Source organism: Haliaeetus albicilla, chromosome 10, assembly GCF_947461875.1.
Source record: "Haliaeetus albicilla chromosome 10, bHalAlb1.1, whole genome shotgun sequence".
Taxonomy (NCBI): Eukaryota; Metazoa; Chordata; class Aves; order Accipitriformes; family Accipitridae; genus Haliaeetus; species Haliaeetus albicilla.
This window is the reverse complement of record NC_091492.1, coordinates 11,652,394-11,665,888: the sequence shown is the minus strand read 5'-3', so window position 1 is coordinate 11,665,888 and position 13,495 is coordinate 11,652,394. Positions and strand designations below refer to the sequence as shown.

General features: G+C 38.1%; 1 protein-coding gene across 5 annotated transcripts in view; it reads right to left on the bottom strand.

Annotated features, from left to right (window-relative positions):
* The window catches only part of PEPD (peptidase D), a 177,981-nt gene that overhangs the window by 63,206 nt on the left and 101,280 nt on the right, over nucleotides 1-13,495 (bottom strand). For all 5 annotated transcript variants that reach the window (XM_069793476.1, XM_069793473.1, XM_069793475.1 and 2 more), the window contains one exon: nucleotides 70-138. In XM_069793476.1, the coding sequence (XP_069649577.1) occupies nucleotides 70-138 (69 nt within the window). The remainder of the gene's footprint in view (nucleotides 1-69; nucleotides 139-13,495) is intronic.

The window sequence follows — 13,495 nt, the reverse complement described above, 5'->3', positions numbered from 1 at the left end:
ATTTTACAAATATCCAGTGGGAAACAGACCATAAAGGCTGCAACAGTTCAGTATAAACCATAGACTTACCTGCCACAGATGCAAGTGTAGGAAGTGTGGCGCATGCCACCTCGAGCATAGCAGTAGTGCTGGAACAGGCTGCAAAGAAAGGCAGGCAGTAATTAATAATATATTCAAAACCACCATAAGACAGGGAGAAAAGCAAGTCTTGCTTGAGTACAGCTGTGTTGGTGCAAATCCCCAGCTCCCTGATGAGGCTCTCTGCCCATTTCTGCTCAGCTGAGCACTCAAATCCACCCACATCCACAGCTCAGCAGTCCTGCAGAGTGTCACGCAATTTCCACAACGCCCATTAAGCAACTCTGCAGCAGAGAAGAGGGGCTCGAGTGCAGCTCAGTAACTTCAAAAGGCAAACTGCTTTCCTTAACAACTCAACACAGAAAGGCAAATTATTGTTGGAAAAAGGTAGTTCATCTGACCACAGAACGAACAGGATGGTAACAGTTAAATGCTGAAGCTGGCCAAACTCTCCAAAGCAGAGTTGACAAAACCACTTCTTGCTGCCTTTCAGGCACACAGTCGCATCCACGATCCTGATTTTCAACCCTGCTGCCTTCAGTCTATGGTGTGTAGATTCAGCAAAACTGAAGTCCAATCAACACTTCACAGGGAAGGAGCTTGCCAGACACGGCAAAGCTCTTCTTCAAAATAATTTCAGCAGAAGCTCTCTCATTTTTACCACCCCACTGATACCCTCTGCTGAAAGCTGAACTAAATATCCCTGTGTATGTGTGAAGCCTGAATTGCATCTGACTGTGCTGTACACCCTCGTCTCCAGACAAGCCAGCAGAGCTTTCCCATTATGTCAAGCCAGGCACCTTCTGCTAGCGTCACAGTCCACGCTGGAATAGATGGTCTCGTGTTTTCTTGTCTGTAGCACAACAGACACAGAGAAAACATAAGACTATTCAATTTCAGATCATGGTACCTAAATACCTCTATAATCTTCCACTGCCCAAACATGGAAAAAAATTAACACAGACTCAATCCCAACAGCAAGATGATAACGTGATAACATTAAGCTGAGTCCTCAACAACCTATAAAGAACATTACAACACAATATTGTTTGCTTTTGTGCACATGAAGGACAGGGAAGGGAAGGAAGAGCAGCCCCATGCTCTCCAACAGTACTCCTCTCACACTGCTGTCCTGCTGGAGGAGCTGTTTGGCCTTAAAAGCATTAAAACATTTTCATCTTCACTGTCAAAGTCCCCTTCACATGAGGGCAGATGTGCCCAAAGCACAATTAATATAGGATTAGGTGCTTTAAGAGCTAAGCACATATCATGGATCCTTTTATTCTTTTTGAAATATGCTCTAATTACAATCCAATTCCCTTTAATACAGAATGAATTTCAAAAACTCATTTGTTGTAATACTGAAATCATTTCATTAACACAGAGTGATAATGGTGCTATTCAAAGAATAGAGATGTTGTGATTTTGTCCTTCTGCAGTAGCAATCCACAGAACACAATTCAAATTCTTTGAAGGATATTAAAGACATTACATGTTTGTAAATCCAAACCATATTTTAAAATTACGCAAAATGACAGTATTTAAAGAGAGGCAAAACAAAACATACAAATTAATCACACAAGGAAAAAAAAAAGCCTACATTTAGAGGCTTAGTAGGGAGACCCAGTTTACAAGATCCCTTTTCTGTTCAGAATGCTGTGGTTTTACAAGGTAGTAGTAGTATTGTATTGCCCCCAAAAACAGTAGCGACAGGTCAAATGACAGAGAAACTAAGGAGAAACTCTGACATGGTGAGAGCACAGCAGAAATATCACTAAATTGACCTAATAAAAATTTATCACCTAAACTGTCGTTTGCTCTGACGCAAACATTTTTCCACCAAATGGATATTTCATATGGAAACCAAGTTATGGATCTGCTCTTCCCTAGCACACTTGCAGGCAAGGTTTACTCTATAAGACACGACACTATGCACAAACATTTTGCACGATAACATATTATGTTATATATGTATAGTTACATTTTAGGAAGCAACTTTTAGTGTATTTTATAGACCCTTCACCTTAAATGATTGAATAAACTATCTCCTCTAGACAGCAACTTTCAGTAACCTTCTAAAGAGCTTTAAAAATGAAATAATGAAGGTTGTAAACATCTTTCCATCATCAGTGATGCAGGGATAGCAGGGTTTATTTTACCGTATGACAACTGATCACATATTCATGGTTGCAATTTATATGAAACTGTGCAGCCGAGTAATAGTATTCACCTTTTGCAGTACTCCCTGATTAGCAGTAAAAAGTGGTAAATAAATTAAGACATGCTTCGTATAATCCAGCTGTTGCCTGAACTTTGCTTCTGTTTTCTAAAAAATGAACCTAATTGTTTCATCAAACATTATGGACTTTCTTTTAAGAGTAAGTAAGAAGTGGTTGTTTATGTGACTGAGCTGAAGATAGTACAACTTTGCCAGGTAATGAGTTTTCTGGTAGTAAAACTACTCTCATCACTTTTTTTGAATTTACTTTTTCAGGCTATGACTCATTAGAAACACGTTCATGTAGTTGGAAAAATCCATTTCTGTCAGAGACAGCCAACATCCTTGTACAACATGTCTTAGGTAAGTGAAAGATTGCATATCCCTTTAATGGCAAATGCTGGGTTTTCAAAGCTGAAAAATGTATATCTAGAATTAGAGGAGCTGCCAGTACTTTGTAGTTAAAATCCTGGTTCCACTGAAGTTAATGCAGATTCTGCCACTAGACATCTTCCCACCAGGATTTCACTGCCTACACACTGCAAGTATCTTTATCCAAAAGTGCAATACAAAAGTATGAAGTCTGAAATAGTTGGATAGAATATCATTTAATCTGGCACTCCACATATATTGCAAATACCGCATCTTGAACTTTGCCTGGTCTTTTTGATTGGAAGATATGTGTGTTTAGGCAGTTTTATGTTGGTGCTGGATGCTCTGCCATGAGCTTTTAATGCAACCAACACAGATACAAACGTTAAGCACCTCATTATCTTCTCCTTCTTTCATGGGTTTCAAAGCCTCCTGTCATGTTTTACACAATATTTCCCTGGAGGGTGTATGTATTACTTATCATACACATACTACCTTGGCGGTGTATACAGATCAGCCATTGGTGTATCTGCATGTCAGATGTTACCTTTTAAATGCATGCTGCTTTGAGCTGGCATGGGTTTTGCATTGCTTTTGAAACAACTTTTTTTTTTTTTTTTTTTTTAATGTAGAGGTACATCCTAGGTTTGGTGCTTTTTCTTTTTGTCAGAAAACATCAACTTCTTTAACTAATTGACAATAAGTAGAGATTGAAGGTAGTTTTAAAAACCTCGCTGTTTTTACCATTAACTTAAAAAAGAGCAAGTATTAGCTGCCATCAACTCAAGTAAATCTGACGTAAGTGGACTTGCCCCCACCGTTGCAAATTTGCTGACGCACAAGATAGCATGAGCCCCGCCATTCTGCTGAGTCTTGACTACCTTATTGACTATACGGACTTGAGAGAAGAAAACTCCACCTTCAGAAATAATGGGTTCTTCTTCATTAGAAATAACAGAAAAAGTATATACTTGCTATATTTGAGATCATATGGAGTATTGCATACATCCAAACAGAACTCCAGAATGCTTAAAATGCCTCAACTTCAAAACAGCCTAAAAAGCCATTGAAGTAAAACCTTCTATGGATAGTCTTTCTGACAAATTATAAGAACCACTCTGACAATGATGCTTGTGTCTTACGATCATCTTTGGTCCAGTTTCTACTGCTATCTAATGCACGCTGACAATTACAATCAGATCTGTGCTAGGAATGTCAATTGAATCAAAGTAGTTTAATGTCAACAGTTCTCCTCACTTAAGTGGATTTACAGAATAAGGGCACTTAAAGCAAGAGGGATAGAAACTAGCTGTAATTACATCCCTCACACTTTTTGCTTATTTTCAGATCTTCCTCATCACTAGAATAACATATCCATACACACTCAGCAGAGTGTGATTTTTATTTCCCAAAAGTAAACAAGTAATCTCTAATTTGAATTCTTGTCATCAGCTCTTCTTGAGTTACAACAAATATTTATAAGAAAACCACGTTTTGTATTTCTCAGCTATTCACTCCTGAAACCAAGACACTTCTAGATCAAAAAGGTTTGATTTCTGAATAAAAATCCAATTGAGTATTTTAGCCTGTATTTTACAAGACAGGTAAAAATTGTAATCAGAGAAAACGCAGTAAGTATGAAGAAAAGAAAGATAGAGAAGGAACAAAAAGTGGCAAAAAAGACTATTAAAAACTTAAGCCAAGTTTCTATAACATAGCCCAATCCATTCCTCAGGGGTATCTTCTGATGGTCCCTCTATTCCAGTCCCACATTCCTAGTTACTACAGTGAAGCGCTGCAGAACGAGGCGTGCACATCACTTTGGGATGGAGGAACAATTACTCATTCCAAGGTTTCCGATGAAGGAGGACCAAAACCACTGAATAACCCTGTTCATTACTCCCAGGTACTGGAGCCACATCAAGAACACCTGCTGGATACTGGTAGTTCAGGAACCAGAGTTTTAGACTGTGTATCAGAGAGATCTGCTGTCAGAAATGCAACTGCCTTGCGAAGCATACAACGTACAGAAGACTCAAGGCCACTGATGGGTTAGTATCTCATTAAGGTGTGCATACTGAAAATATATTTATACACAAAATTCTTCATACTGGATCACTCACTGGTTTGAGGATGTTTCAGATCCACAATAATTTCTTCAGTGCACCTTTGAGAAAGTTGCCTCCTAATAAAAAGAAACCTTTACACACTTCAAAAATAGCATTCTTTGAACACAGCCTTTGAGACTAGCATTGAAATGCAAGCAGGTAGTTTTGAACTATAAATTGGAAACCACAGCAGCTTAAGGGAGTTCTGTACAGAACCTGGAGGATTTTCTGTAGTTTTTTGGCTTTTTTTATGAGTACAGTTGGAAGACATAGGTGAGTATCTATTAGTTATCTATGCACTGAATTACTTTTGAATTACAACTAGAACATGCCCTTATGCTTTTGTACTGTGTAAATATCAAGTGTAGCCATGAGACAGGCTAAACCCCAAAGCTTTTTTAAAGAATTCACAAAAGGCCCAATTTTCCAATGCTCATCTCTCTATTTATGCCAGGACTGAAAGTCACCATTTTGGTCATTTAGACACATAAATATCTTCACATGAGAAAGCTATACAGCCCAAATAACACAAAACTGTTAAGCTACAGTATATATAATTTGTCCATGATATCTGAAGTATACTTAACATCATACCAGGCTGGAATAACCATGCACTGAGGAGAGAACAGGAGGCATCAGTAACAACCCATCAGTGAATATATGAGCAAGGTGAGCAGTGCTTCCTTTAAACCCACCCTAGACACCGTGAGGTTCTTAAATACAGAGCATTTTTCTTTGTTAACCAATTTACTTTGGTAATGTCATTCATTTTCCATGGGCAACTAGATGCTTTAAGGCTTAGTTTATCTAATCCTATTTTCATTTAGTTCACAACACAACATTGCAGCATTGCAAAACACATCTGAGGTTGTTTTAATACCAAAGTCAGTACTTCATTGCGAAAGAGTAAAGAAGGGGAGTGGAGAAGAGTAGGAGAAATAATCCAGTTTGCTATTAATGAACAAATGGTGGATTACAAACTCGCACCAGAACAAGAAAATTAGCACTATGAGCAGATGAGCAAAGGTTTCTTCTATACCTCGGAAACAGCATCATTAAAGATTTATGAAAGCAATGTTATTTCAGTGGTCTATATGACTGGAAATTATTTAGAACAGAACTTACTGCTCCATGAACAATAGGAAACAGAACTACTTCTATGCATTGACTTCGTAAACCCAAGTGTTCACGCTACTTCTAATGAAAATTTTAGAGATTCAAACCACTAGCTGGGTTATTTTGCATGCTCATGGAGTAGAGCTGCTGGAGCTTACTATCAACAGCACAGAAATTACAATCAGAAATACTGACGGTAGCTATACTTTGAAGCACCTCTATTTAAAATTGTCCTAATTTGTATCATGCACAAGCAGAAATAATGTGTTATTTTTTTTAAAATGTTGATCCTTCTGAACTCCAACATCTAGATTCTGTTCTCATTTTTGGTGTGTTTTCTGTAACTAAGTTATTTTTATTTATATGCAGCAAACACTAGATAATAATACGTCCTTAGAAGAGAAAAATGTTATCTGAGCTCAGCAGGGATAGAAGAACTGTAACTTTAGCAAGCAGGTATGACACACGAAACTGGCAGCATATTAAGGTAGCTACAGTGCAGAACATCTATTATGAAATAAGGAAAAGCTGTGTAGAAGCAGCATAGAAGTGAGTAGTCTCACCTTTGTAATCAAAAATTCATGTTGGTATTTCTAAATGTGCTACTTCCCTTTACTAAAATGCATGACAAGCCAGAGCTCAGGGCTGGAACAAAGGGTAAGATTACCCCAAAATGCAGATATATTTTAAGAATACAAAATGACACAGATCAGAAGGAATGCCATTCCTTCAGAAAACAAAGCCCACAAAGGCAAAGCCATTTCACCAGCCATTAATGCTACCTGGAAACCAGAGACACATTAAACAGAAAGTCCATAAATAATACAAAAACTCGGCACTGTCACATATGTCATATATGATTTGCAATGATTGAAAGTAATTGATAATCTCAGTTCAAGAACAGAGAGTTTAGGTGAGGGGCAATTAGCATTTTAATTGCATAATTGGGAATTATAAATTACCTGTCTTATGTAAAGAATAACTGAAGAGATTATATGACATTAGCTGATATTTCATCTTGTTGGCTAAACTACACGGTGGATTTAGGGAATCTGGAATTGCATTTTCCTCACACACACACATACATACATTTTCTTTTTGTTTTTTTTAATTTCATGGCTGTCCTTTTATTACCACAGTTAACTATTCCACATGAAGCAAGGTTTCCCCCATCATTTTGCAAACCTAAAATTTTTGAGTAATTTTTGGGACAGAGAACTTAAAAACAACATGACTCTGTGATACCGCAGTAGTTTAAGAATGTTTGTGGAATAATCTCCCCTTCTCCCTCCCAGACAGATTGATATAAGTTTCTTCTAACAGCTCTGTTTGCGTTTAAATCCTTTTTTTCTTCCCCAGTATGAGGAAAGGGCAAGAGTTTTAACACATGCAGTTTTAAAGAAGTGCATATACCCACTTTCACTTGATTTGCCTTTCATCTAGTTCTACGCTGGTGCAACATTTTTCTATGTCACTCTGAAAATTCATCAAACTATGCATTTTCACAGAAGTTCTGCTAGCCCATTTCATTACCAATGTTCTAATGCAAACAATGGTTATGTAAGTATGTAACCTCATACTCAGCTGCTGCTTTTCCAGAAGCTTGGCAAGACAACTGAACAGGTAACCTGGAGACAGAACAGTTGCCAGAGTGCTCTGTAAATACACCTTTTCAATAACTCGATCTTTAAATTAACACTCAAGAAGCCTGTTAAAAAAGTCTTCAAGTATGATTGTCAAATTATTATTTTCCTGAACCTCTTTTAACTCTACTCGGAAAATTCACCTATCATTTGTCAGAATTGTTTGATTCAACTGCATAAAAACCGGTTGACTTATGGATTCAAACATTACATCTGTTAAACTATTGAAATCCTTACAGTTACTGTTTCACAGCAATTAAGCTGATTAAGATATTCATAGTACAAACCTGCAAAGATTTTGATGTTAATTCTGACAAACTTGCAAGTCAAGGTCTACCACACTTTCTGTTTTTTTCCGTATGCAGCAGCTCAACCAGCAGTAAGTGCGTGTGCTCTGTCAGCAGACAAACATGCCTCTTCCAGAGCTACCAAGTCTGCCAAGGGGCTGTTACAGAGAATACAAATTAAGGTTTACCCAAAGGATTGCATCAGAGCTCCAGTGAGTCAAAGAACTACCATGAACTAACTGACAGAAAAAGCATCAATAGTACAAGAGATTGCCATCACTGAGATTCCAGCTATGATTAGACCATTGCAAGTAATGAAAGTGAATTGATTTGAGTAACCATCCCTGCAGCTGACAGAGGTAACAGACCCTGTGTGAAATTCTGGAGTCTACTGCAACAGCAAGTGAAACAGTCTTCAGCTGCCCTCCAGCTGGTGGTTCAGTACTGGCATCAAGGAGAACGCAGCCGTAGAGCATGCGTTTCAAGGTGGGAACTTGCCCTTCTTCTACACTGTGGTAACATCACCTTCTGTATGTTGCTTCATGCTCCTGCCTGCCTGTCAGTTTGGAACTCCCCATCTGTTGTATTTAGGTAGCTAACACAGCAGCAGGATCTCCTCGTGCACAGCTCCTGTACAGCAACATGGAAGTTATAAAACTTGAATCCAGGATTTATATTCATCCATTTCCTAGAGCAGAAGGATTTTAAAATGAGCTTTCAATCTTCACCAAACACATACATGGAAAACAGATCCCACTGCCGCATTACAAAGCAACAATCATTAAGAAGGGTCTCTGTTTTATTTCTTCACCAATTCTAAATTTCACTTGGAGTCATGTCCATTAGTAACAAGGCAGAACTGTTCTGCACTAGTCTAAATTTCATGCTTAATCTAATATTATGGAAAGAGATGGCATGAATTTTTCTTGGACTCATTGCTTCATTTCCAGCTTTAATAATTCTAGATCTCAACTGGCATATTTTAAATTAAATTTTTTGTAGTTTAAACCTATTTATCAACAGCTAATTAATGAGGTCTAAATCCTTTGATGACAGAATGATTAAACTGCATTTTAACTAATCCATCTTTAATTAAAATGCTGCCAGCAAACCATTTCTGGATGTGTAAAAAGGACACATTTATAGAAGCTCACTCTTTAACTATGCATTATGTAAAGCCAATAATTAGAAGAACTCATGATTTCAATTATATTTTAATTACTGTTACATATAAAACATGCTTTAATAGATGTAATGCAATACATTTTCTTTCTTTACAACCCACTAATCATTCCTATTGGGGTGACAACCAAATAAAAGGAAGTTTAATATGTGCGCTAGTACAGGAATCTTGTTGTAGCTTTGAGCCAATTCTCTCTCCATTTCTTCTTTGCAACAGAAAGGTACTTAATTACCTCCAAACCTAAAACACAAACGAATCCCTATAAATGCCTGTTAAAACTCTAAAAGGAGATTAGCGGTAACTGACCATAATAAAGAGAAATGCTTTATCCTTATTATTACGCTTGCATGTCTTTGAGTTTCTTCAACTCAAAGCACCCACTAGTTAATGAAAAAATATAAGGGGACATCTGTACCGATTTTCGTACTTCTTGCCTTTACAATTTTGGGAAACAACACGAGCCAAGAGATGCTTTAGTTTATTGCAGGAGTCATCAATTTTCATTTATTTAGGATATCCTTTTGCCTCTGTCTGGGAAGGGAGGGTGGCAGATGAACATAATGTGATGACTGCAGCCAACTCCCCATTATTTGCATTAATAGGAGGCTGAGACTTATAAATATGAAAGTGATGCAAGCTTAACTGTTCTTTACTATGGCTAAGTCAGTTTTTAATGCAAACATGGAAGAAATTATTTCTTTCTGAATCACAGAGAGTACAGATAGCTGGTCAGGAACACTCAGTATCCTGTAGGAATTCAACCTTTAAAACTGCATGTTATTACAATAGGTATTTTTTGCTGAGGCAACCTAAAATTCGATAAATTAGTTATTAAACATGTTTCTAAACTCTGCATGTTCCAAGTAGTTGTATAACACAGAATATTCAGTCTTACAGTTTTGCTGCTTTCAGTGATCTGAATCTAGCATGAGGAAACTAATAAGCTTATGGCAGAAGCCTACTTAATTTACCCATTACATTGTACTTTACAAATATTCAAAAAGGTGTATTATATTATTTCTACTGACTCAGATATGTTAAATTTAATTTTCATAAGCTGATTTCTACTGTTTGAATAGATTAATGAAACTGCTGATATTTTGGTTTATTCCAAGTTTTCTCTAAAAATTATTTAGCATTTAACAATCTCTGATAGTAAGATGCTTTCACATTACAGGCACCTATGAAGTGACTGAACATACAGACATTGAAATATCCACACAAGACTTAAGCTACTGCATAGTTTGATTTATATAAATCCTTTCCTCTCATTCCCCTTTTTTGTCTATTCCTGCTTATAGAGCAAACTCTTAGGGGCAGGGAATGTATTTCACCACTTTATAAAGTACACTGCCCATTTATATTCTGATTAAATAACAACAGCTTATTATGAAGATAATATGAACTGTATCTCCTCAAGAGCGAGAGAGCATATCTGGAAAGGTCAGTTTGAATATTTAGGTATTCATACTTAACAGATCAGCATAAATGCTGATGTGGCAACGTGCTTTATCAAGGTTTATCAAGAACACTCCTTATTTTTTAAAAGATTACACTAGATCTACCTTGGAAAAAACACAAAAGAAAGCAACCCTCTTAAATTTATTATGTATGGCATCCAATTGCTGTTCCACCATGTCAGGAGTCTTGTGGTGCCAACACAAGTGACAAGCAGACAAATGAGACTGTACTTCCTCACATCACCTGTCCTCCCAACTAGGTTATTGTTTTTACTGTCTCTTATGTGTCTCCCAGTATGAGGTCAAGGACAAACATGCTTAAGGACTGCACATACAGTAACATTAAATAAGAAGAAATATTCAAGAACGAGAAGTGCTGGGGAAGGACAGTAATAAGACCAATACCAGAAATAACAAATCAGATATATATGGATGAAAGCAACAGCTTGTCTTACTTGCAATTTAATTTCCTGATGTATTTGAATGCTAACTATAGTAACTACTTTTGTTTTAAGATAGCACTTTGGCCAGTAAGTGCTATGATTTCCTTCTCTGTCTACAGAGACTTTCTACTGAGGCAAGGACACAGCACGCAGATGCCAGCTGCCTACTTGCTTTCACGCTGAGCGAGTCTAGTACACCAGAGTAATGCAGGAAGGGAGAGGTGACTAATATTTTCTCAGGGGGATATTTTTTTGGAGGAGCTCATGCCAGGCAATTTTACTTCCCAGAAGGCAGAACCCTGCAACCACGCCTGGATCTCCAATACGCTTTCTGGAGTAATGCAGTGCATTGATGCTTCCCTAGCAGAGAACATGCAACTAAATACTGAAAACCTGGTTAAGTATTTCAGAATAATCTAGTTAACTCCAGAACACTATCCAAACTTTTCTTAAAACTGCATTTTCCAGCCCCCAGCAGCCTACAGTAAAATGGTGTGTTTGGCTGGGTCTGCTCCCAGATATTGCATCGTCAAAAGAAAAGAAAAGTTTTCCTGGCCTGTGCAGATAAATGACGGATCAGAGATGTCCTTCTCTAATCTTTTTGACCATGTTTCAAGGGTCCTGGTCATATAAAATGAGTGAATAGCTGCCCAGAGGACAACACCATTTACCACAAATTACTTCTTTATGGAAGAATCAATTTTATAGTCTCCTGAATTTCAAACACTTGCCTCTTCAATTCAGTGAAATTACTCTTTTGAGAGCCAAGCCTGAGATAGATGACTCCAAGGTTCGACTCTTGGGGCTATGAACTATCTGTTATAAAAATTGAGGGAGGACTTATAAGTCTTTGAAAAAGATTCCGAGTAAAGAAAACATGTATCAACACTTTAACATTATATGGCTGGAAGTGTCCAGATTAATTTGTTGAGTCTCCAACAATCTTCTGTCCCAACAGACCAGAAAGCTAAATTCAAGTCAATCAGAACCAGAAAGCGTTTTCAAGAGACAGAAGAGGCTGTCCTGGAAACTCCAACATGCCTGTTTTTCTGCTCATGCAGGGAGAATTTTGCAAAGCTGAACTCATGAGAATAAAGTTTTAAAAAACATATTAACTGATTTCAACTCCTAAGAAGACAATATGCAACTTTCAAAACAAATACCATTGCAAGACATGGGGAACAAAATCAAACAGGTTCAGCAGAAATGATTCCAACAGCTCTCAAGGTCTTGCAGTCTCAAAAAGAAATCCATAACACTGATCATGGTTCCCTTAGTCCACGCTGCAGAGTGCGAATCATCATTCAGGTGAAAGTGAAGGGAAAGTACACCCTCAACAGAACTTTCAACAATTCAAGCTGTCACGCAAGGCTTGACAAATCCACTTGCCTGCTCATAAGTGACACACAGAAAATTGCCCAGCTCTGTGTTCATCAGTTTCTGCAGATCTACTGCTTTTATTAGAAAGAATTAAAACCATAAGGATTAGAAAGATGACATCAACCAACTATAAATGAGCCTAACATTTCACTGCATGCCTAAAACTCTGAGGAAGTTTCAGTTACTCCACTCCTGGCATTGCAGAGCCTTCACTAGCAGCAAGTAAAACAAGAATTCTAGTAGTTGGCCAACAGTAGAATTTTCAGATCTGTTAAAAAAATATGAAAGAAAAAGTTTTGTCCAATGCTGCACATATACTTAGGGCTTGAAACTGCTCATGTCAAGATGTCAAACCGCACAGCAAAGCCACATCTGCCTGGAGTCATGCTCCTGTACCAAAATGGCATCATCTGTTCTCTCTGTAGAGAAGATTTGTTACCCACCAACCATGGCTCCTTCTCCCTAAAGGAAGATGAAGGCCCACAGGAAAACAGGGCAACATGCAGAGGGCAGGACTTGCAGGACAACAGCTCCCAGACTAACCCCACAAGGTCTGCAGTGCTTCCTGCTGATGTAGGTGAACAAGCAATCACACCTCCAAAGACAGTGGAAAAAAAAATCTACATTGTCACACTGCCTTAAAGCATGCCCCAGGGTTTAATGCCACATCCAAGGAGCAGCGGGTTCATCTGCAAAATTCTCAACATTTATTTCTTGTCTTGCACATCTCTGCAACAAGGACATGAGCGGCTCCAACAGACAGTCCAGGATGCGTATAAGCCATTGGCCCCAACTCTGCCAGGAATTTAAGAAGTGTTTTAAATACTTCTTGATTCAGCTGGCAGTTACCTTTTCACTAGTATATTATACCTTTCATCTCCCTCTGGAGGTGCCTACACACAGAAGAGGCAAACCTCTTTCACTGGATTCAGTAAACTTAGGAGATATCAACAGAAATATGGGCTTTATTTGCCATTCCTCAGTGACAAAACAAGTATCAGATGAGATCAGTGCTGAAACCCCATAAGCAGGATATAGGAGCAGCCACTCTTACCATCAGATTTGACAGGTCTCCATAAACACTAAGCAAAAAGACCTGGCTAATGCACCGAGCACTGGACAGAGGACCAAGACCAGGGGATGTCAGAAGACCAGGACACATTGTTGAAGACCATGGCACATCAGGGAGCAGCAAGGGCTGCTGAAT